Consider the following 26203-nt stretch of genomic DNA (forward strand, 5'->3'; position numbering starts at 1 on the left):
TGAGGTATGAGTTACCTGTTCCAGTAATCTTCTTTAGAAGAGATAAACTCAAAGCTCTTTTAGAATAGGAAGGCAAACCTTATGTGAACTTAGTGAGTGTCTTCAAACTATATTTTATCTGATAGAGACATGATAATGGCCCTGTTGGTACAGATATAAATGGCATTCCTGAATTATGAAGGAATGGGTCTATGTGACTGCAGGGCAGGAGGAGATGGTTCCAATAACATTGAGTTGAGAGCAGTGTTGTGTTACCTGAGAACTGAAAGTATAATACTTTTAAGTGAAGCAGTGAAAAAATTATGCTAGCAGAGGGTTATTCACAGACCATTTATCATAGATCATTATTACAGAGCCTATTAACCATCAGGTTAATAGCCTAGATTCAGTAATTTGCAAGGCTTCAGCAACATTTTCAAGGAAAGGTTGACAAAAACCAAGGAGGTAAACATAAAATGGGATAAAAATCAAAATGCACTTATGAATAGATGATAATCAAGTATCTTGGATAACATTTGATTTTATGAAAAAACAGAAAAGCAGTGTTTATAACCTATTAAGACTTCATTAAACATTTTATATAGAATGATATAGCAAAAGTTAAGTTAAAACAAAGAACCTAAGAAAGTTAAGTGCCTTGTTAAGACTGCTTTCCCCCTTTCTGCAAACATCCAGCACTTGGAGCCAGCTCTCTGATGTATATGAAATGTTACTGTACAGGAAGCTGGGCCATTTCCACAAGGAATAAGGAGTAGGCTAGAGCTTGACCCCACGTAAAGTAGTACCAGAAGAGGGTTGGAGCAGCAAAGTCAGCTATTAATCTCAGCTCTCCAGAGGCAAGATGATCACATTGTTCCCATGTTTACCAGGCTGTCCATTTTCTTTCCTCCCTTTCCAATCTTAAGATTCCACTGACAGAAAACAGGGCAGTAGTAAACTGTTACTGTGTTTTCCTGGTGGGTAATTTCAGCAAAGGGAGGCTCTTTCAGGTTTGGGTTGTTTTTGGTTTTTTTTTTTTTTTTTGCCTTTGGCAATACCAACTTACATGGATATAGATGAATCTGCTTCAGATGCTTCATCTAGCAAGGACCATTCTATGTGATTTACATATGTAACCAATGCAATGGAAATTAAGAAACACAAAATAATTAGCAGACCAGTTTCTATACAGCTCTCTGACATTCTCCCAAACTAAACTGCTGTCATTTACTAAACAGGTGACTCACCTGCTCTTCCAGAATTCCAAGATGGATGAGAAAAACTGATTTTTCTGAAGGCTTCTGAGAGCCTCAGCAGTGCTTGTCTGAAGCCCTCTCACATTTTGGAGACAATAATTATGTTATGTGAGTCAATATCTACCTTACCTTTCTAGCAGTGCTGTTGGTAAAGAGCTATATGGAGTTCATATCAGTTGCTCCATGCCAGCTGCCATGGCAAGAAGATTTCTGCATCAATTGGAAAACGTAATTTTAAAATTATTATTATTTCATAAAACCATTCACTCAGGCAAGAGAATTAAAGATGACTAAGGATGAATGGCAATGACTAATGAGTGGTAAAGGAGGATCCCTGCTCAGTTTGTAAATGGATAAGTGTAACAAAGTTTATAGAATGTATAAACAAAAAAAAAAGTCCACACACTGAGAATGTGTAGACTGAAAAAAAACAAACATTCATTCAGTAATGCTGGTTGTAACTTTTTAAAATGCATGGAATAATAAACCAGGTTTTGTAGGAAGCATATTGTGTAAAAACAGGAGAAAAAAAAAAAAAAAAAAAAAAAAAAGAGAGAGAGAAACAGAGCCCAAGCACTGTTACTTTAAATTGGTTTTAATGTGTATTTTAGGACAACATAAACAGACGTGGATCAAAAATTCACCTGAAAAGATCTGCATAAAGAGTAAGTACAGTTTGCACATTGCTTAATTTTCTTTCCTTTAATAAAGTGCATTATGACAGAACTGTAAGACCATGTGTAGCCAAATTAAAAATTTCAGAAGCTTCAAAATCCTATACTGGATCTGTTAGGAAGCATACACCTGAATATGAAGGCCATATTGCAAGGGTAAGTGTGAAAAAATGTCAAACATACTAATGTGTGAGTGAATCCACAACTGCTACTTAAAAAAAACAAAACAAAAACAAAACAAAAACAAAACCCAACAATCTTTACCCCAAATTACACCATTTTGGTAGATGGTTACCCTGATTCTTCCATTCATGTATCTAACAGGATGATGCATCACAAATAGTCATTAGTATTGCATTTGGCTGGAGAGAAAGAAGAAACTAAATTCATCACAATGATTTGTTATTAAAATGAAATTCCAAACAATACAAAATAATACAAAGGAAATAGCCAAAACAAAAGCAAATTTACATTAAAATGCCCTTATTAAGCATGGCATCATCACTCAGTAGATTAAAGAAGTTTTCAATGAAAGCCTGAACTTATTCACATTGAAATCAATGAATACATATATGAGATTCAAAACCAGTAGAACTGTAATTTATAAAAACCCCATGCTATGAAATTCATGGTATTCCTTTGAGGGTAGTGGAATAAGTAATAAGATAATTGTTTATCACATCATTCCCACTGACAACATCACTGGGTTTCTGATGAATCCTTGAAAGCAAAGACAGGCAATGTGACTCTAATGGAGGCTTAATGGAAAAATTACTTAATGGAAAATAAAAATATTAGGAACAGGAGAAAGTAATACTGTGAAAATTAAACCATAAAACCTCATTTTCTCAATATGCAATACTTCATTTAGAGCTGGTCATTTAATCCAGTTATTCAGCACACCAAGAGACTTGTTAGTCATTGTGGACTTTGCTTGTAAATCAACCAAAGCCTAAATATAGCAGCAACCTCCTAACATAAACACATTGATGAGGCCAGGAAAAGGAACAGGCCTAGATCATCTAGTAGGCAAAAGTCACAAGGTTAAGCCATGTGAAAACAAAACTTAACTACTGTATCTCCAAGCATCTTTATGCATAATGACCTCATATAAATGAGGCACATTTGACAGTGCTTGTAACAACTAGCACTTACCAAGCACCTTTCAGAAATGCTTTGCAAACATTAAGTGGGGTCAGAAATCTCATTGCTCTCCCATTAGAAGACTCAGAAATTCAATGGGGACAGCTTCCTCATCAATGTCACAGCAAGGACTGCAGAGCTCGACCCAACAATACCCAAAAAAAAACCAGTTTAAAAGAGGTGAGGCAGTATTCCTAATTGATATTTTACAGGCTGCAAAACAGTACCAAGGAAATTAAGCACTCTGTCACAGCCTCACAAAGGAGTTGTAGCTGAATTCAAGGATTCAAAATTGGGTTTTTTGCTTTTTTTTTTATTATTATTATTTTGTAGCAATAACTGTTTGTGGCATAAAGCCAGTCTCTGATGGAGTATGAAGAGACTGCACTGCAGCCAGAGGGTGTCATAATTATGCCCTACAAGCAGCAACACATCTGTTGCTATGTGCTCATACCAGTACCTCTGCAATTGTCTTGACACAAATGGGTTTGAACATCAATAATTATTATTTAATGTGGAGTGAGAAAGGACAAAGGGGGATGAGTATGACAAGGTACACCAGATAGGTTTTTCTTTTTTCCTCATCTCTGATGCAAAGAATTTAATCATTTTGTATCACTGGAGCTACCATCTCAGAAAAATGATGTTTTCACAGACCACATCATGGCATTATTTGGGATGAGAATGATACAACACTGCTGTTTTCTTACTCCGAGATATAGAAAAGAAACATTTACCTGGAAAATTCTGCAGATAGGGAATAACAGTTCCTAGTGTATTATTTTTCCTCTACAAGAGGTAGGTCTTTTATGAGAGCTCCTGTATTGTCATTATAAATTAGAAGATCCACAAAGAAGTCCAAGTGTATTCTTGAAGAGTCTGGGATCTCTCCATGGCTTCTACATGTCCCAGCCTGGGCTGCCACATCATCCCCCTTCTATAAATAGCCATTACATTTTGCTGAGGAAGGTCAAAATTTGTGAGGGGTGTAAATACTGCAGCAGTCATCATTAAGTCATGCATTGATTTATTCTTGGAAACCTAGGAGCTGTGGAAGTGAGTGTGCCTTACAGAGTCTCAAGTCCCTCACCAGACAGCTACAGTAAAACTCTGGAAATGACAGTCACTGTGTTAGCAGGAAGAAAGGTTTCAGGTTCACCGAGAAAACACAGGTGCTATTTCAGCTCATCTCTCCCCACATGGTTTGTAACCCCAAGGGTTCTCTTCCTCACTCCTTCTCTACTGCATAAACTAAAGACAGCACACCCGCCTGACTCCAGAGGGATTGCCTCTGAGTACACAGGACATTTGGACGAATTCTTAGGTCAACTTTCCCCACTTTGTCCCCTTGACAGATGTTCTCAGTTACTAGAACAGAGTCTGTGATAAAAATACTTGAGCTGCTCTCCATTCCATTTAGTGGGGCATTAAAAATTGATATTAAAAGTCCTGATAATTACGTTTGCCTTGTGCAGTCAAAAATACCCAACTTAGCAGTATTTTATAAACTGAAAGTCTGTACAATCCAACCAATTTAAGTACATGGTATCTGTCTTACTACTGCCAACCCAGATACATAAACATTTTAACATTTCAAGTCGAAGAACAAATCCAAGCTTCACAATTCTAAAGCTGTCCAATAACTACTGAAAAAGGCTTACTACTGGTTTCAGCGAGACAATATAGCTTTATAAGGATGAAAACCAATTCAAATAGTAACGTGGCTTGACTTAAAAAAATATTTTTTTCCTTATTTTGTTAAGAATACTTTATTAATTTTTTTTATGATAGCCATCAAGGAGATCTTACAGCGAATTTACCGAGAACTTAAAGAAAATGTTACAATACAGAAAACGTTTTGTTTCTATTCAATTCCTAGAAGAACATTTTGGTTCTAATTAGTATCTCCATTTAAAGTGGAAGCATTAAGGAGCAGATTAATGCTAAATCAAACTTCTCATCACTGAAGTTCTTAATTTGTTTAGAATAGCTGGATCATTGACTCTCTTGATTTTCCAACTCCGACCCATTTAACTAGAAAGGAAGAAAAAGAAAAAAAAGTCCATGTTCAAACAGTGATGCAGTGCAGGAAGTAAAATGAAAGAAGAGATGATTAGAGACCACTACACTAACTGCACATTGAAGCACGAGGCAGAAATCCCCAAGTCTTCTCTGACAGAAAGCAGCTGCTTGCCAAAAACAACAAATTTCTTTCCTCTGGTTAAATCCTTGTCAGTAGCAGCTTGGAGCTCTCTGGAACACTGCAGAGCTGGCTACAGACCCACCCTTTGTTGCTTCTTGGCAAGCTGTCACTCACCACCATTAGCCCTATCACATACATCCAGTGCCTTTTGCCCAAATCAAGCCATTCCCAACTAACAAACTGAGCAGTTTTACAGAGCTGCTCCTGTCTGCTGTGACATCCTCACAGTTACACCTACAGAAAAATTTACCTGGCACTCCAACATGGTTCTCCACACAGCGGATGTAATTCTGGGCCTTGGGTGGAAGGTCCTCCCATTTTCGTGCACCAGTTGTGTCAGTCTTCCACCCAGGCATTGTTTCATACTCTACTTCCACCTTCTGTAGTATCTCCTGATTAGCTGTAGAACAATTTTTACCACAATTGAGTATAGCTGATCCACCTTAAAAGAACAGCCCTATGGTACTTGACCAAAAAGTCTTTTGACAGTATTTAAAAATCTGATAAATAAAAAACCTCAAATCAGTATTTCTACTGGTTTGCTAATTATATATTACATGTTTGATGTTTGCAAGCCTTTCTCCACCGCCATCAGTGGTGGAAAGCTGGCTGCTGCCATCCCTTCCTGTGTCTTCTGGAATCCACCATCTCCACAGAATAAACCCCTCATCTCAGTGTAGACTGTTACAGGTATCTTGAAAACATTATGTATGAAAACTAGGTATTTTTACATCTTAGAAGTTTTAAAATGAAGCATGCTCAAGGTCAGGCTGGATGGGACTTGGAGCAACCTGGTCTAGTGGGAGGTGTTGCTGTCCACACAGAGGGGTTGCAACTGGATGATATTGAAGGCCCCCTCCAACCCAAACCATTCTGTGATTCTATGATATTCATGAGCAAATGTGTATTTTTATTAACCACAACGTTGTTGGTGTTAGTTATATGATGGTGGCCCATAAGCACCTTTATTCTGCTTGCATTCTTCTGATTTTCGCACAGCTTAAGCACCGATTTTATTTTACTTTACTTCACACACAGTCACTGACTCAAACCTTGCTGACTTTCAGACCCTTTGTCACTTAAGAAATCCAATGGGACAAGACAGAGAGGCCCCAACACAAGATTTTATTTGCTTGAACTTCTTATCATGCATAAAGATGAAAGGTGACTAGAAAATGCTACTATACTAGCATGGTAGTCTTTATACTGATGTCACAGTTCTGCAAATCTGTACAGAAGGTCTAACAAAAAACCAAAACAACAAAAAAATCAAGCCTGATTGTAAAAGGAAGAGCCTTTCTGAGCAGGTATGACTTAACAGGCAGGAAAGAAAAATTAACAGATATTTAACAACATACCTGGAAAATATGGAATTCTTTTTCCACCCAGTTTGTAAGCAACACCGATTTTAATCTCATCAAGGACATCAAGAATATCCAGTTTTGTTAAGGCCAAACTGTAGGGAAAAACATTAGTTAGAGTTATACACATGATGGATGTAAGTCCTTTTTAATGCTTTCCACCTTTTTTTTCTAGTTTTGTATTCACAAATCCAGCACAGGCAACCCAGCAAGCAGAAATACAGAAACACATTAAACCCTGAGCACTGTTAGCTGAATTATCTCATCTTGGATGAGTATATGACAGAGCTATTAAGATGCATTTCCAAATGCTTGGCTGATTCCTACTGATTCAACAACTCTAAGACAGACTTATTTATTAAATCACACCTTTAAAATAAGACTTCACAAGCATAGCCTGGCTACCAAAAGCAGGTATGACAGTTCAGCAGGAAAGATCCCAGCCTGATTTCCAGTGCACAGGCTGTGCTATCAGGGTTGCCAGTTCAATGAACACACAGGAGCACTGAAAATGGAACCTCAAGAAGACACCACAGTATTCACTGATCAGAATAAAACTGCCTTTTAAAATGAGTAAACTCAAGAACTCTCTAGAAGCAATATGCCAGACCTTGCTTGATAAAAATGAGTAGCTAAGGATTTAGACAGGTATGTGCTACTATCATTGCTGTATGTGCTCAGTAAGTATAAAAAGAATGCAAGGATTAAAAGACCTTTTGGGAAAGAAGCAGCATAGAGTCAGTTTTCTAAAGTTTTTATCTCCCCACACTTTTAAAACCATCACTGTTACCAGAGATGACATGGCTCTGTTGATAAAAGTGCAGTTATTGTACAGAACTGAAACAGAAGGAAACAAACTGCCCTGCTAATACTATTTCCATACAAACTAGAGCTGTGTAATCTATGGCAAAATATATAAACCAAGTTAAAAATTATTTTAAAACCCTTCTGATAAATTAATGAACAAAGATCTTCTTTCCTTTGTAACATCAATAACATAAAGTCAAGCCTCAGTTTACAAGATATTTAAATGACTAGGGTTATGTGTTTGTATGTATAAGCAAATTTGCCTGAAAAGATGAGTAAGTACCCACTTTCCATTACAGTTTTGATCAGATAACTTTTGCAACTTTTTCTGAAAACTCAGGTTTCTAATTAGTTAAAAATTAATGGCTTGCAATAGTTACTAGAATTTCAGCATTACACATAAGCCAGCTTGATGGCAGTATGGTCTTGAACAGTTCATTTAAACAGCCACTTTTCCTTTAAAATGTCAATTTAATGTATTTTTATATATTAATATATTATTAATATATTTTTAATATATTTAATATATTTTGAATTGTAAAATAATTTACCAACCAAGTAAGTTGCTCAGTCCTGAAGAAAAAGCCTTCTATTATAGGCAGAATTTATAATACAATATTAGACTACATTTTTGTAAATAATGAACCTGTTGGGACTGGAAAGAAAGTTGTGTGGTTTGTGTTCTCTTATTTCACTTCAAGAGACAATTGTTCCAAATGATGCAGAATTGGTCCTACAAAGTGTAATCCACTAGAGTCAACCAAAGCTCAAACCCAGTAACTGTTCTACACTGGTCACCTAATTTAAGCAAAATGCAAACATCTGACAAAAAAAAAAAAACAAACCAAAACAACAAAAAAATGCTACAACACTGTAAAGTCAAAAAAATTATATTATTAGCATTCTGACAGTTCTCAGTTTCCCACTGTGAATTATTTTATTCCTTAAAATGTAACACTACTGGACTTATATTAATGTTACCTACATATTTATTCTGCGAAGCACAAAATTATCACTTCCAAATGTAGCGCAAAATCTGTGATGCTTACGCAGTGAATCCGTTGATCATATGAGCGTATTTCAAAATGACCAGATCTAACCAGCCACAGCGCCTCTTTCTGCCTGTAGTTACCCCATACTCGTGGCCACGGGACTGTAAAAGATCCCCAATTTCCTAAAAGAAAAAAAAATGCTGATGATAGGTCACTGAAAAATATCAGCGAAACAAATACAAACATATAAATGATTAAAAAAACCAAAATTCAGTTGTTCAATTCCAAGAAATAAAATATTTAAGGTTTTATTAGGAGGGGACTAAGGCTGAGAATAAAGCTCCTCATGCGGAGGATTTTTGTATTCTAATCATAAGCATTTCCAAACCACCTATTTAACATCACTATTTCATATTCCAAGAAGATACTTTTCTTGCTTCTTCATCTGATAAAAATCTCCTTGACAATTCAGCCCTGTTCTTAATTTTGATTGCATTACTTTCTTCATCTGGTCTCTTGGTATCTATTGTTTTGTGGGGCAGGACTGTAAATTTCTGGGACAAGATCAATGTTTTTACAATGTCTAGGTCAGACTACTTGACCATGCCGAAGGCTCCCAGGCTCTACCACAGCATGAGACTGCCAACTGTTCCCCTTCAAGCTGGCAGCATTTATAATGTATTAAAGCTGAAGACAACAGAAATTCTACACTCTTGATTCACAAAACTAAATGCTATCACCAATTCATTTGAGCCATTAGAGAAAGGATTTTAGTGACTTAAAGTTAGATTCAGACCACTGACCTAAGCATTGCTGTGTGCATAGCTCATAATCAATACCCTGAGCTTTCCAGTTTCTTGATAATGAAAATACAATAGACAGTTTAGAAGAAGCAAAATATCTCCCCTTCTTTTTATTGATCAGTTTGTGCTTGACTGGCTGATGAACACGACACATTTATTCTATAAATGACACAGAACACAGGCTGTGTTTTGTAATTTAAGCTTTCCTGCAATGCACTAACAGTTCAGTCCACAAACTTGCCACTGAAATGCACCTAACAATACTGCATAAAATTATGAAACTGTTTTCACTTCATTCATTAAACCAGAAGCATGGCTACTGTAATATAACATCACCACACTTGTGTTTCTGTCCTCTGAGGAAAATACCTTGAATTTATACTGTAATTCTCCTCTCTGCATGAGTGTGATTTTGCTTGGCACTACTATTATGGTGCTTACTTATTGGTGGTATAGCCTTGCCCCACTCCTTTGACACTATTTTTTTGGCAACTGTGTATACAGCATACTGTACCAAACCTACATTAATCTGCTCAGTGGGGAAGGCTCCAATTCCCACTCGAGTCGTGTATGCCTTCACCACACCATACACATCACCAACGTGCTGGGGAGGAACACCAAGCCCGGTGCAGACACCGCCCACGGTGCAGTTTGATGAAGTCACGAAAGGATACGTGCCTGCCAGAGAAACACAACAGCACAACCCCGTGTCAGCAATGGTGAGACACAAAGACTGATTGTTCTTTATGAGTTGAGCAGATGTTTTCACCTGTATGTTTGCCTTTAAGGCTAAACTCAAATAAAAGCTGAAAAGCAGGGCAAATTCTTCTTACTCCATAACCCCATTTTGCTTGTAAGACAAATAATTAAGCTGTTCTTCCCAAAATTGCTTCTTCCTATACTGAATAATACATATTTACATTCTTAAACCTCCAGAGAAAACCTCTAAAACAAAGATTTTTTTTTTTTCCAAACAGCTGACTAACCCTGGCAACTTGTACAAGCTTATTAGTGAGCCAGAAAAAAAAAAATCCCAAACCACCAAAACCTACTTTCTTATATTCACAAAGGTATCAAGTATGTGCTGTCTGTTCCAATGTGTAAGTTTTTCTGCATTCATCCTTGGCAACTTTCACCGAGGGCTGCCCACATGGAAGAAATTTAAAAGCACCTCAGTACCACTTCCATTAGGCACTGGATCTATTACAGGATTCCATTGCTGTGTAAATCTTTTTTCACTGCCCTGTGTATCAGAGAAGGTATTTCCGCAGCATCCATGGCAAGCCTGGTGGTAAAGGTCACAGTCTGACATTCCCAGAGCTCTACACAAATAGCCCTGAGTATCAGTAGCAAATTTTCTAAGCTTGAAGAGGTTAGTCATGATCTCTGTGGCTGTGGATTGGAGCATCTTTCCAGTTCTTTGTTTCAATTTCATGGAGTCCTAAGGAGTTTAGTTAAACTTCTGGTACAAGAGCAGAGCAGAATTCAATTGAAGAAGCTGGATGAAGTTATGTGCAAGAGTAGATTCTCCCCTCCACTGCAGAGGAATTATTTCAGCAGAACTGCAGTGGGTGCCTGGAATGTATGGTATTGTGCACATACATTTATAAATAACAAAACCAAGAATACCTGGAGTGAAATTTCAACTCCACTGAGATAAGCTTCAATAAAAACCAATATTTAAAAGCCAAGCAATTAATCCTGCTAATGATACAATCTCTGGCTTACTGTGCTTTACTGTTGGGACATTTGTTCCTATTAAAGGACATTCCATTTTGTTTCTGTATTTTCCTGCTGTTTGCAAAGCTGACAAAAATCAAAACAAAAACTAATCAAAATAAAACTCATGTCTTGGGAGTTAAATTGATTCTAGAATTTGACTTACCAAAGTCAATATCAAGTAATGCTGCATTGGCTCCTTCAACAAGGATCTTCTTTGGGGAGCCATGAAGAGCTTCATACATAAAATAGACACCATCTCGAACCATGGGTCTAATTTTTTCAGCGTATCCCTGCAAATTTGAGTAGATACATCAGCTTCCCCAGGCAACAGCTGGAAGCAGGGAACATTGTGTTCCCTTTTGAAACACAAAACATACAAGTAACTCTAACGTGCCAGCTTCAAAAACTACACTAAACGTGAAAAATACAACCATTAGCTTATATTCTACTGAAAACAAATCAGTGTATTGCAGCAGTCATGTAAAAAACCATGACTTCTTGTGGCACTCAAATGCCATAATTTGTGCAGCATTTCCATTCAGAGAGAAGGGGTACACCTACCTCATTTTGCTGATATAGTCTCTATATTGTGTCTACAGTCTAGACACAGTGAGAAGAGACACGCTGAGAATGGACATTAAAAATAGCACAAGCTCCAAAAAAAGGAAAGCAAACAAACAAAAAACCCAACAAAAACAGAAACCCAAAGCAAAATTTAAAAAAAGTTACTACTCACAAATACTAAGAAATATCTTTTAAGGTAGGGTATCAACTCTGAAGAAGTACCAGACAAAATTTGACTTTTTTTTTTTTAGCATCTTCTTTTCTTGCATATTAATGACAGATCACGTTTTATCAGTGGCTTTTCTGCATTTACTTATACAAGTATATTTGTCTTGTAATACCAGGATCTTGAAACACAGCTTTCACTTGGAAGTTTTGCAGACAGAGTAGGTCTGTCTCCAGTCTCATGGCTGGAGACTTCTACTACAGATGTCACCATGTGTTCTCCTGGCTACTTTAATACAGCAGTTATTTTTGTGTCAAAAAGGTAAAATATTATAGGAGAATTAAATCATCCACAAAACTTATTTTAATGTCCACAATGAGAGAATAATTTATAACTATGAATAGCTACTGCTTATTATAAGGTTTTATAATAATGAAGATTTGAATTTTTCATTTAAACTAATTCATTACTTTAGTAAGTAGTAGTTCTGGTACACCTGATTTTCACTTTTTTAATTAAGCGTTACTGTTTCTTTCTATACTTTCCCTGCAACTGAACTGTTAAATCCTTACCTTTAACTTTTTTAATTGTCCTTCTATATCCACTTCCAGTGTGGGAAACATTGACTTGTATTGCAGTGCCAGATTTTTAAATCTGTAAAATATTGAAATAGTATCTATAAAGCACATTCACTGAGTTACTGTTCACAGAACTCTTGGCAAGAACTCAGCTTATGTTATACACAGTATATACTGACAGTGACAGGGAAAAAAAAAATACCCAGCACTTTGACACCTCAACCAGGACATTTCCTGATGTACAAAATTATATTTTAAATTATAAGAGGTTCTGAAGTACATGAAATGCACACGCACATTCTTTCCAGTTTTCTTGTTGGCAATGTATATACAAAATTCAGACATATTTAAAACCATTTCCTTAAAATCAAACCTGAGACAAAATGTAACACTCTTTACCATAATATTTAAAACGAATATCGTTGTACCTTGAAGAAAATTCATCGAAGTCAGAAAGGAGGTCACAAACTCGAAGGCCTGTTCGTGCAGCTTTGGAAGAATATGTTGGTCCAATCCCCTTCTTTGTTGTGCCAATACTAATTGAAAATAAACCCCCAAAACATGTATAAATATATGCAAAAATATGCTTTATATTAAGTAATTTGGTTAAAGCTCTTCAATGTACCATACTCTGGGCAGAACATCTAAAACATAAAAAATAGACTATACATAATAATAATCAATATATACATAATAATAGATGTATAGTAACTTTCATGGTTCCATGCAACTGCATAAATATTGCTAATAGTGTATGCAGCAAGGCATTAAGTCTGGCTGAGACAAGCTGAGTTGAAATTGTGTGTATATACATATATTATACAGCAAACATGATTGCTATACTATCCTGTGACACTACTACATTCTTTATCACAAACTATAGGAAACAAATTAAATTTTCACATTTTCAGTTCTAGCACTGTCTACAGCTGTAAACAACGACTGGTTCTGTGAGAGACCTGATTGGTTTCCAATGGCTTTGGGCATTATTCTCCCCATCTCTGGTCCCAGAACTGTTGCTGCAGCCTTTACCTTCATGCAGATAAAAATTAAAAAACTTTCCCTACCTGCATACCTATTTTCATGTCCATTTTTTAAATACTGTCATTTTTGGGTCTCTATTTGTGTGCTACGTTTGGCTGCAACTGTCCAGGGAGATTAAAAAAAAAACTAATAGACTAACAGTGAGAAAAATAGTGTGTTCAGACAAACCTTTGTTCTTTCAAAACCAGAATAATGAAGTATGACAATTGCACACTGTAGTAAACTATGAGATTAAACCAGAAAATAATTATCTTTATGAAGTGTAAGTGAATAAACTATTAAAGTGTGGAACCTAACCACACCAACACTTCAGACGCAGTTCAGAAGAGCATCACAGGTCTGACTGGAAGCATCCTTTTAATGGAAAAAAGTTCTAAGGAATTTGTAGTAATTTCAAAATATCTATGTTGTGGAGAACTGGAAAAGGGAAATACATAAGAATTCATACCCTGCCTTCCAATAATACCTCAGAACTTGTTTACTAACATAAGCAGGAGCACAATAACCTCAGCAGATACACTGCATCTGTTTTCCAAAACTACAACCAAGTTTCAAATTGGCATAATTATTAATTAAATTAGGGTGCTGAAAATACTTACTTTTTTCCTTCTTGTGCTTGACGTTGCACTTCCTGGAGCCCATCTACTGCCTGGTGAAAGTCAAACACTGCAATGGAAAATCAACTTGACATAGTGGAAGACCGAAGGAGAATATTATTTAAATCAGACATCTATAATTTCAAGACAAAGTTATCCCTGACAGTGTATAGGCCTCCTCATGTGAAACAGACTTAGTATTCCCTAAACACTGGGAAAACATGCAAAACATCACTCTTCAGTGGATACAAACTCTATTATTACACAAGATACACAACATAGAGAAGAGACTTATTAGACATGACTGCTCTGCAGAGTAACAATGTAGCTTAGCACCCTAAGCTAAGCAGTCATTTGAGATGGTTTTTTACCCCTTCAATCATTACTTACCTATGTGTGCTCTATCTGATATAATCAGTCTTTTCTCCCAATCTTTTAAACCTGTTAGAATATATAAAAGAGTAAGATTTCAGCTATGCTGATGTGTCAAACTTTGGTATTTGCTTTTAGTTTTTATCTTCTAGTTTATATAGCTTCTTGCAGACAAAATGAATACAATTTAGGCTAATATAGAAATCATACAGCGGTTTAGGATGGAAGGGACCTTAAAGATCACCTAGTTCCAACTCCCCTGATTGGGTTAGGACTACCTCCCACTAGACCAGGTTGCTCAAAACACCATCCAACCTGGCCTTGAACACTTCCAGGGACAGGGCATCCATGACTTCTCTGGAAAACCTGTTCCAGTGTCTATTCAAAACTTACCCTTTTTCATTTTGAAACAATTATTCTTTGTGCTATCACTACATGCCCTTGTAAAACATCCCCCTCCAGCTTTTCTGTAGACTCCCAGTGGTATCAAATTCCATAAAACTTCCTGAGAAATCCATGAAAAGGCTGCTTTAAAAAAATCTGTCTGAAGACTGCAACACTATTCAGTATTTTAAATACTATTTTCCTCATTATTTAAACCTCAGAATGGTGTTGCACTTAACATTTACAGTCTGAAACAAAGACTTAAACTCCTCAACCTGACTGCCAACACAAAGAAAGGTTAAAAATTATTCGATACTAACCTTTCTTTTCATTCTTTTCAGCTTCTTCAAACAGGCCTGGTAAATGTATAACCACTCCATTACCTTTGGGAACATAAGTGATTTTTTTAAAAGCAAGAAATAAACTATTAAGTCTTAGGATGTAAGGCACATAGACACTTGATGTCTGAAATTTTGTTTAAAAAAATCAAAACTAAGTTTCTCACATTTATCACACAGTGACCCTCTAGAACTTTTAGGAAAAATCTTAATTTGGTAAGTATCTACAAGCCTGCTAAAATCAGAAAAAAACAGAGCTTGCTTGTTTCAGATGTGAATGCTGAGCCTGCTCTGAAGCCAGCTGAGGTAAGCGGATTCTTGACTTCGTTTGTAGTGGACTTTGCACCACAGCTTCAGCCTCAATTGTTCACTGGTAAAAGCTCAAAGAAATCCATGGCCTTACAGCACTGACAAGTCTGTGCAGTAGTACTTCAATTTTATTCAATATTGCTTCAGTATTTGTTTTAAACTTAGCTCAAGCTATGCTGTAATACACCAGGAATGACTTCTCCCTGCCTTTGAGCTACAATACAGAATCCACGAGCAACACAAAACATCACTGACACGGATTAGTGATGTAGTGGGCTGGAAACAGCTGCTGCTTCCTTCTTGGGAGCACTGGAAATATCTGCAAGAGTCTGTCTCAGCCTAAATTTAGGATAACTTAAGTTACAGTCTTTACTGACAAGGAGGTAAAGTGGAAAGCAAAACAATAAACCCTATTTAGTAGAGAGAAAATAGATTTTTTCTATATTTCAATTATCCATTTGGAAATTCTCAAATGGAACAAAACTGAAACTTCAGTTCCATGACTAAAACTCATTTCTTACCCTGTGTGTCTAAGTTTTTTCTGTCAGAAAAAAAGCCAAAACATATTTAAACAAGTATAAGGCTTAAATTTGCCTGTCACTTCAATATGGGTTCAGTGTCCAGTAAGCAATGCAAACTTAAGATGCCATTTGCATCAAATATCTTTACAGTGAAACACAACATCACCTCAAACATAGGTTAATGTGAACAAAAAGGACTGGATGATGACTCCAAGCAGAACCCTGTACCCTGAGGCCTCTTTCTTGGTGGACAGTAAAGAGCTGCCAGTGAATAATGATGTTATTTCTTTAGCCTAAGTGCTGTGTTTTGTGTCCTCAAAGTACAGCATTTATATTTCTGAAAGTATAAACAGAGTGTGCAAGTAGAGGGTGGTATCCAAACTTGTACCATAAAGCATAAGAAAGAACAACAGAGGGAAGAGGGGATTCTTACTTCCAATTTTCTACTAGCAGACACTGAACTGACATTGAACATAAAAAAAAAATTCTGTTAAAGCAGCAATGAAAGAAAAGAAACAGCTGATGCTAAAGCAAATCTGACAGTCATCCATACATTTTTCTTTTGTCTGCTACTATAAAATATGGTTTCAGCTGCCCACCATGTAATGTTATTTTATTTATTAAGTTCCAAAATTGTCTTACCTATAAAAGAAATTGCCTTTGGATTAATAATGCCACTAGGAAACAGGTGAAAATCATATTCCTTTCCATCAACAACCACAGTATGGCCTGCATTATTCCCACCCTGCAACAGAAAGAAACATCTAAAGATTAACGGTTTTATGCCATTGCTCTCAATTTGTAGCAGACGGTTTGACCAGGTCACCTTTTTTTTCTATTTATACATTCATGTCTTATGTCACTCTTTTCTCCATTCTGTAGTTCTTTGAGGTGCTGTAGAAGGGTTCAGGCAGGACAATTAGGGGGGCAGAGGATTTCAGGAGGACTGTGGGGAATTAGGAAGCAGAATAATATCACAGAGCCGAAGCAGAATAATATCACAGAGCCAAAGCAGAGCTGGTGCAAAGCCAGAGGAGATGTGGGAGTGGTGGCAGAAGACAGAAGAGAACTGAAGCTTTTGGGGGAGCAAACAGTCTCTGACATGCTCACACAAGCCCATCCTTTTGGGCATCTTCTGTGCACGGTCATTTCTTTGGTTTTAAGCCTCCAACACCCAATGTTTCCTTTTGAATGGAAGCTCTTCCTGCCTGTCACTCCACAGACAGCTAATGCTTTTTAAGGTGTTCAACATGGAAAGTCTGCATGAAGCTGGGAGCATTTGTAGTCTCTGCAGCCTCACACAATGTTCCTGCCAAGGGACCACTTACACTTGAGGGAGTCTGCTAAAACTCGTATCTTGCATGAACATCTCTACCAGACCTGGGAGCAGGAGACAGTATTTTTCTCAAGAAACTGATTTTCCACAAACAGCTTTAAAAGAGAATGATGAGACAACACACAGACTTAGGAAAACATGAGTAAACCAAGATCATGAGTCAATTTGAACAGAAACAGGAGCTCTTATAAGGTGCATTTTTATCTACAGGCTTAAGGTTTGTTGCTGTTCTGTCATGAACTTTTTCTCCTACTAACAAGGACCTCATCAATGTTTATAAATATGTAAGGGCTGAGTGCCAGGAAGAAGGAGCAAAGCTTTTCTCAGGGGCGACTAATAATAGGACAAAGGGCAATAGTTACAAACCAAAGCATGGGCTGTTCCATATAAATACAGGGAATCCCCTGTGAGGGGGACAGGGCACTGGAACAGGATGCCCAGGGAGTCTGTGGAGTCTCGTCTGGAGACATTCAAAGCCCACCTGGATGAGTTCCTGCGTGACTCTGCAGGGGGGTTGGACTCTATCATCTCTAGAGGTCCCTTCCAACCCCTATGGCATTATAATCTAGGAATTCTATGAACTGGAATACAGATTGCAAGCCAGCACCTTAGGAAATCTGTATCTGAAAACACAGGTGATCCCTGGCCACCTCTTTTCATTTTAAGTGTTTCAGCTCAATTAATTTCATCCTTCGATGAACCAAAACATTTTCTGAAACTCAACTGCATCTGCAAGCCAAATACCTCTCGTCATACTATGAAACAGATTATAAAATGCTTCAGTTCTCTTATCTGAACTGAGCAATTTTCTTCCATTTATAGCATTTTATATGCATTTCTGAGCAAACAAGGAGAAGAATTACAGAAATTGTTTCTTCTTTCTCTTGACAGTTTAATTAATGATAGCTATTTCTAACTTTAGCAACTGCCTGGAACTAACTTGAATAAATGTAGCTAGCAAGTGTTACCAGCACAATTGGCTTTGACAAGAACTTTATAATAACATAAATCCATTGCCTTTCATGGTATTTATCTTAATTTACACTATTGCAAACGAGTTTAGAAAAATCAGCATTTAAAAAAAAAACCCAACAGACAGACATGCAACTCAAGTGCTTTGAACACTAGGACCTTTAGACACATCACAGAATCATCTCTGTGGACATTTGATGTCAGATGACTCTAAGTGCTGTACATCCCAGCTGGAAGATTGCTGCCATAGGTTTTTGTTAGTTCTCATTACTGGAAGTTTTTTCTTGCTAATTTGTCCAGCTAAACTATCTCCTGAGAGCACCCAACTGAGTTCCCAGAAATGAAACATAACTGTTTTTGAGTTTTTTGCTTTTAATCTGAGCCATTGGAAAGAACTAAATTAGTGAATAATCAGAAGTACACTTAGGCCAGAATAACCGAGGGGAGCAGTGATTTTGAAAGCTATGGTGGTGACAAAGAGTTGGAGAGAGTTGCAAGTATTTATCTGCTGACACAAATCATCATCAGCCAATTCTGGTTTGCTTCACTCTGCTTTGCAAAAATATGTTTGTAAGGACAGTTACAAGTAAGAACAACTCTGCACAGAACTGTTATGTGTGATTTTTGCATCTGTCCAAGTGTGCATTTGCTGTGTCCCTTTTCACCAACTCATAGAATGAACAAAATCCACAGGATCCCACCTTTCCAATTAAAATAGCTCTCTTCAAAAACTCCTGAATTCTGTCAAAAGGAGACAATCTAAGGCCTAATTACATAATTAGTATAACTATAGACTCAAAAACTCTTGAGAAGAGGGGAGTAAAACTTTTGACCTTATATATAAATACATATAAATATATAAAATATTTCTAATGCGAATACCTAAAACTGAAGCTTACTTAATTTATTTTGCACTAATAGTACAGTATTTTCCCTTTACTACAAATGAAAAGTCACCTTAATTTATATGGACACCTTGGTCTTCCTAAGTATCTAGTCCAATTTAGGTTTTAAACAGCAGTCAAAGGCAAATTAAAACACTCAAACTCTACTTATTTTCTCTCAAACCAAATTAAAAGCTGTGTCAAGGACGTAAAAAACCAATCTGCTGTGACAGACCAGTGCCATAAAACACACACGTAACTCCAGCAGAATATGTAAAGAAAACAATGAACAAACTGGTTAAAAATGCTATAGTGAAAAAAGCATTCTAACTAGTACTAGCAGAATCCCAAAATAAAGGAAATCCAATATGAAAAACCTAGATATGGCTGCTCATCTTTACTCCTCTCTTCTGAAGAAATGCAGTCATGTCCCTGTGGGAAGTAACATGATCCAAGGATTTAAAACCAACTTCTTATATCTGTAAACAAGTTAACAACAGCTAGAGAGTTAACACAGGAATGAAACAGAGCAGATGTCGTTTCAGCTTAATTTTCAGATGCTTTCTTTTGATGTTTTTAGAGGTTAATAGATTTAACAGTCTTTATGAAAGGGATTGAAAATTAATATGGAGATTTGGAAACTTTAAACCTGACCTTCTCATACAGTATTTATAATCCTGGTGGTCCTGAGATGATCTCCCTGATGTCCAAAGCAGTCGCTAGTTTAAAATAGCAGTGTCACAATGTTGTTCTAAAGCCTAAAATGATACACTGTAGCAAGTAAGCATACATGCAGAAAAAGAACAGTAAAATTTGAATAAAATATCTTACAAATTACAGATTGCCACAAAAAGTTCCAATTTTGAAAGGGTGAACTTCTTTATTGCAGCTAAGGAAATCAACACTCAAAACTTAATGAACCCTTTCTTGTGTTGAACAGCAAAATGAAACCTATTGTTCTTTTTTTGCAGAGAATCTTGCAGAAAAATTCCTTAGAAAGCAATATGCCTATAAGAATGCACATGTGCACACAGATGGGATTATCAATCTTTCCAAACATTAGAGAAATCAAAAATGACAGTCCTGCAGCCAGTGCACACTCATGACTCCAAGGTCATCAATCTCTTCACTGAAGATCATCAAGCACTAAATCATTAGATTAAAGCCTGTACATGCTACATTATCCTGTAAAGAGAATATCAGGGTTAAATCCCACTGAAGGGAGAGCAACACGATACATACACACAAACAGTAGCCAGTGAGTCCCTGTAACTCAACATAATCATCACATCAAACAGCCCTAATTTAATCCCCCTTGCAAACAGTTCCAGAAAGAAGCCCATGATCAATAGGAGCAGTCACAACAACGTCTGGCTGCTTTGCCCTGCCTGTCAGCAGCACAGCAGATGAATAAAGCAAAGTGCCCTGCTTCACAACTAAACCACTGAGAAAAACTTCTTGTCTGGAATTTCTGCCACATTTGTTTTTTATTATTCCATCACTTCCCCACAGTATATTCAATTGCATTCCTCAAAGTACCACTGCTAACATGTATGGTATTTACTTTGCATTCATTAAAACACCAGAAAAAGGAAATAAGGAAACTGATGATAATATGTAACAGCTATTCATACCCTAAGTGTTTGGCAGTACCTTTCACCCCTTCCTAGGTTGCTCTCTAGTTTTGCTAGAAAATCTCATACCCAAAACTTTCTCAGACTTTTGTTGTTTAGCCGTTCTCAGTCTTATTCCTTAACATACACTACCTCAAGAAAATTAGTGACTTAACATCTCTGGTCTAGGATTTGTTTTAAACTCATTGTTCCAAGTGACTGCACACTACTCAACCACAAGACACTAAGACCCAGTTTTTCTGGTACCTTTTCCAACCTTCTTAGCTTTTCTTCAGTATTAACATAAACTGTAACTTTTATCACAACATCTTAGGCTGTAAGGGACCTCAACGATCATCTGGTCCATGTCTGTCTCTTTTTAAAACCAAAGTACTTCTTATTGACTTGGATATAGGAAATCTTTTAAAAAGTGACTGCACGCTAAGTGACAAATAAGAGCACATCACTATGAGAAGCTTAAGCAATCTATTAACATATCTTTCTACTGCAGTCACAGTCTTATAATTTTGTGGTTTTTCTTCAATAGCAATTCTCAGGGAATTGTGGTAACATAAAGGAGATGTTTCTAGACTTCCAGAAGGCACACATGTCACAGGTCTGAGATATCCAGCACTGGCATGGGCAGCACTGGAATCACAGTGGCAAATGAAGGATTGAAAAAAAATTAAACTGTCTTGGATTAGCCCCTGCTGCTGCTGAATCGTGGTCATTGGTTTTGGTATGAACTAAAGACATGCACCTGTGATGTATCTATTTGACCAGTTTATTCAGTCAAAGAGCAAACCCACTCTATGCAAGGATTCTCATCACAGGGGCTCTACTAATTTGCTAGCAACATTTTTTGTATCTTTCACATTGAGCTTTCCTCCCCTTCACATTTTTTTTTTTTTTTTTTTTTTTTTTTATGTTTAGGGGACATTTTCCTACAGCACTTCTGGATGTTTTCTATTTATTGCACCAGAAAACTTCATCAGGAAAGGCAGAATTGTTTACTGTCCATCACAGCAGGAATTACTAGAAAATCTTGGCAATGAGCAATTTACCATTATTGGCAAAAATGTGTGGTACTTGTGTCATTTATGACAATGCAGACTATTTCCTTTTCCATTCATGCCCATACAAAACTACAGTAAATAAGTTCAGTGAAGAGTTATTCTTACAAGTGTAGCTTATGTAATCTCAGCTTAAGGAAACAGCTGTAACTGTCTGACCATCAGCTGTCCTCAATTAACTGTGAACTTACTACAGCAGCTCTATGTATGACTTTTTGGGAACAGCTCTAGTTTAAGGAGTGCCTGTAGAGGCCCATGATTTCAGCAGCTGTGACAGTTGATCATCTGATCATGCTCCAAACCAAATATGAGAAATCATCTAATTAAAACCCAGGTATGTAAAACCAGCCACAAACTCTGGTTCTGAAGGTAGCAATAGGAGGTGATGTGAGAAACACATCTGGAATGAGAGCTGCCACTGAAGAAAACACAATCTGAAGCCAGGTTCTGAACAATGCCAAACCTCTCTTCCTTAGTAGGTTAAATGTATCCAAACTATCTAAGCTTTCTAAACCTAACATTAAGACTTCCTGTTCTATGACAACATACTAAAAAGCTGGGTAAAAAGTGAGTTCCCTCTTTATATTTTATACTCTGTCAGTTAAGAGCTTTAAGCAAATGCACTAAACCTATTTTTAAAGGAAACATCAAGATAAACATTTGCAGTTGAACTCTTTGATTGTACTTTTCTCTGAAAATATACCAGGGATTAAAAGTACTGCACAGACTAAAGTCACAGTTCTATGCTCCAGGAGCCTAAAATAAGAAATACTAGTTTGTCACTCTGCTTTTGAATGTCTTTGCTTGCTGGATGAGCAATTTCAAGGAAAAATGTTCTTGGTGCTTTCCACTAATAACACAAACTTAAATAAACCTACTCAGTTCCTTAAGAGCCCTAAGCTGCCTCTTGTAACATGTTTTGCTCAGTGTCATCTACAAGAATCTACAAGAGATCTTTCACCCTTGTTGAAACATCCTCTTTCAAAAAAATCCTTCATATATACAGGTGAAATGAAATAAATTAGTTCAGGTGAACTAAGATTTCATATTTAAATAATGCCACATATTTCAGTGTCATTAATATGAAAAATTAAGTGAATTACTGTATTTACTCAATTCCTTTGGACTGTGTATAACCCAAGTACGGAGAAAGACTCAGAGCACAACAAATTTCAACTCTTCAATTCATGGGAAATCAGACTGTGAAGAAAATTATAGAGAGACCAGGGTTTAAATGCAGAATTTTCTTTATTTAACATATTTGAAGCTTCTCTTGGGCCTGGGAGCGACTTCCTATTCCCATTTGCCTATTAGCCTTTCTTTCCAGTATCCCAGGAAATACCACTTTATCTCCTCTGCAGCAGTTCAGCCATCACAGATTCTTCTCACAAAATCAACACACTAAAAATACTTGAGAAATGAAAATTATTTCCTTTCATAGAAACATTCAGGAACTACTAAGAGATAGCTCTTCAAACTTAAATTTGGGCCAAAATTCAAATTCCTTTTCAGAAGGAAGGGAAAAATCCCACCTTTTAAAAAAAAAAAAAAACTAGCTCAAAGTATATCCTACTGCAATGAAGAATTAATCTAGCTCAGACATTTTTTTTTTAAAGACATAAATATCCCCTTTTCAGGCATTAATTTTCTAGCTTTCCCCTCTTTCATTTTCCTGAGGTCTAAAACAAGCTGTTGAACACAGTTTTCCCTCAGTGTCTCAGAAAATGGAATGGACAAGACATCAGGAAATAATCTTGTTGATCAACATATTCTAAACCACAAAAAAATCCTGGTGGAACTTTTTCTGACATTTTCTCTTATGTCTCTAGCAATCCAGACATTCTGTGTTTAAGTAATCTATCCTAGTACATAATCACTTCTAATAGTGTTATTGCACTAAGAAAGTTTTTCTTCATTTCCAGGAGGAATGTGAAACAGCAAGATTCTAGTCCACATACTGAGGTTTGCCATGGCACAGCATTAACGAAGGCCCTATGAAACTGGTTACACTTGGAAGTTAATGACCTATTATTATCCACTGGAAGATCTCATCAGTACCATTCACATGCTTAGATATGTGCCTGTCTTTACTAAACCTTAACAGTTACACATCTGACCTCTAAAAGAGGCAAAAATCATACACTGTAACTGATGTGCATGACCGGCTCTGAAAGTATGAAGTTTTAAATTATTAAAACAGCACCTTCTTACAAAGCATCCTCAAAATTTCTTTTTCAAATGCTCTATACTCTTCCCAAACTCTAATCCTGAAGATCCTTCCATTAAACCAGACTATAAGCAATCCTATTGTAATCTCATACACGATGTGTGTGCTTGTATTGGTGAACACTATTCTGGAAAGTTGAGAGCTCTTCTTCTAGATCCACCTGCCTTCCATCCATCCCAGTCTCATTATCAGGCTACAGAAAGACAATCTAGATGTCCCCAGAAGCATATTAAACCATCTAAGCCATCTATCCTGTGTTGTTAACACACTAACCCTTCCAGCACACTCAGAGTCCTGTATCCTTTAAAGGTTATTCTGAGGCTGCACCTGGGGGCCATACTTGCAAATTAGTTCTCTGGATGGACAGCAAATCCATCTTAAAAGCAGCCTCAGGGCATCCCTCAGAAGTGGGACTAAAAGGAACCAATATGAATTCTTGCAGTAATCTCATGAGACAGCACTTTGATTGAGGCCCACATGGAATGCTCCTCCTCAGCTAAAACTTAGTTTTCTCACAAAAGCAATTATGAGACCTGTGTTTAAACTCCTAGCAACACATTACTGTGTGGAAGGGAGAAATAAAGATGGAAAAATTAGCTACAGTCCTGATAATACATTCATTAGTTAACTTTTTCAAGGAAACTTCTTCCCAAGGTGATTCAGGATCTTGGGAGTTTAATGTTCCAATTGAAAATACTTCCTCCACCTTCTAAATATTTAACTCCCATGACGACAATTATTTACATAATATACTTAATGACACAAACGCCCTTGGATTTATCATCTCAGACTCAAGGGTAACTTTTCAGTAGTTTTATGTTCATGCATTTTAAAGCAGAATAAATTTCATGGTACACACTAAGTGAGCTGAACTAAACTTACTACTCATTAATGTGGTCACATAGTTTTACAGGGACCAGTAAGCAGATTAGCAGGTGTATTGCTCTACTATAATTAAGGCTTGAAAACAACTCTTTTAAAAAAATTATTACTATTATTTAGGATCACTTTTGTGTCAAATTTGGTTTATGCTAGGCAACTAGATCATTTAAAGAATCTTTGCATTGTATTCAATTAAAAAACACATTTAAGCAAAGGCATGTAAGATACTTCCTGTCTGCATCAAACTGTTTAAATCTACATTAAATTTCCACATAAACTGTTCAGTCCATTTTAACGATGCCCCGTTTTAAAATATTTTTAGAAAAAACTTCCAGGCGCTTTAGGAGCACAACCTGCCTATCCAAAGAAGCCCCTCCAGTAAAAGTTAGGAAAACTCATAACCACGAGCAGCCGCTCTCCAACCCGGTTCACAACGGGTCTTCCCGAAGCAGCAACAAGCCTGAAGACACCAACCCCCTGGACGGGCATCGCTACAGCCTCGCAAGCAACTGACCCCACCACAGACCCTGGAGCTTTGCTTCCCAAGGCAATCAACCCATCGCCGGGCAGCGGCCGGACCGCGGTTCCGACGGCCGGGCCACCCTCGGCGGGCAGCGGCAGCGGGCAGCGCTGCCCGCCCCGCCCCGCCCCGCTCCGCCCGAGGCTGCGGGCTCCCTGTCCCCCCCCCCCACCTCGCCCGGCACCTCGGGATCTTGTGTCGCTTATCGTGAAGGGTCAGCTATTTATATTTATAGTTCAGGGCTTTTTCTTTCAGAGTGGCATTTCGAGGCGCAGCCGGGAAGGGCTGGGGGGTGTGGGGAGCACATGGCTGCCTCCCCGCGCACATTCGCGTCCCACCGCTCGCTGCGGAAGAAGGGGAGCGGGAGAGGGAGGAAGAAAGCCCAACAGGAGCGAGGAGCGCCAGAAGATAAAGGAAGGCAGGCGGAAGGAAAGGGAGAGCAGCACGGGAAGAACCGGGAGGGAAAGAGGGCGACGAGACGAGGGGAACGGGGGGCAGAGCGGGGGCGAAGGGAGAAAGCGTCAAGGGGGAGCGGCGGGCAGAGCCAGCCCGGCCCAGCACCCACCTGGCACCGGCACACAATGTCCGACTCTGTGGCTAGCAGGTCGACCACCTTGCCCTTGCCTTCGTCCCCCCACTGCGCCCCCAGCACCACTGTCACTTTGTTACCGCCCGGCTCGCTGCGCGCCCGCTTCACCCCGCCGCTGGGGTGGCTGCTGCGGTCGTTAGACGCTCGAGTGCCCGACATGGTAGGTGGAAGGGTGGCTGGAGCAGCAGCCGCCTGGCTCTGCCTCAATCCCCCGCCGGCGCCGACCCAACCCCTACGCGCTGCCCGCCCCGCGCTGCTGCCGCCGTCGGCCTTTAACGGCGCCGCCGCCCGCCCC

General features: G+C 38.0%; 1 protein-coding gene across 1 annotated transcript; it reads right to left on the bottom strand.

Moving 5' to 3' along the window:
- Window positions 1-1814: 1814 nt before the first annotated feature.
- Window positions 1815-26203, bottom strand: ADSS1 (adenylosuccinate synthase 1). The gene is made up of 13 exons (XM_071745412.1): window positions 25885-26203; window positions 16455-16557; window positions 14965-15027; window positions 14279-14329; window positions 13892-13958; window positions 12677-12784; window positions 12243-12324; window positions 11104-11230; window positions 9742-9896; window positions 8473-8597; window positions 6614-6711; window positions 5506-5655; window positions 1815-5086 (listed from the first exon to the last, which is right to left on the bottom strand). Exons 1-13 carry the CDS (start codon window positions 26065-26067, stop codon window positions 5034-5036), a joined length of 1365 nt encoding a protein of 454 aa, XP_071601513.1. The 5' UTR covers window positions 26068-26203; the 3' UTR covers window positions 1815-5033.

The sequence above is a fragment of the Heliangelus exortis genome, chromosome 5 (genome assembly GCF_036169615.1).
Source record: "Heliangelus exortis chromosome 5, bHelExo1.hap1, whole genome shotgun sequence".
In the NCBI taxonomy this organism is placed as follows: Eukaryota; Metazoa; Chordata; class Aves; order Apodiformes; family Trochilidae; genus Heliangelus; species Heliangelus exortis.

Bases quoted from the DNA above. Each gene is read 5' to 3' on its own strand.
- ADSS1 (XM_071745412.1), bottom strand. From the start codon at position 26,067: ATGTCGGGCACTCGAGCGTCTAACGACCGCAGCAGCCACCCCAGCGGC. The intron at 13,959-14,278 runs GTAAGTAATGAT...TTTCCATTGCAG, and splicing joins ATCAGATAGAGCACACATAG to TGTTTGACTTTCACCAGGCA. The intron at 11,231-12,242 runs GTAAGGATTTAA...TCAAATTTGCAG, and splicing joins GACAATTAAAAAAGTTAAAG to GGATACGCTGAAAAAATTAG.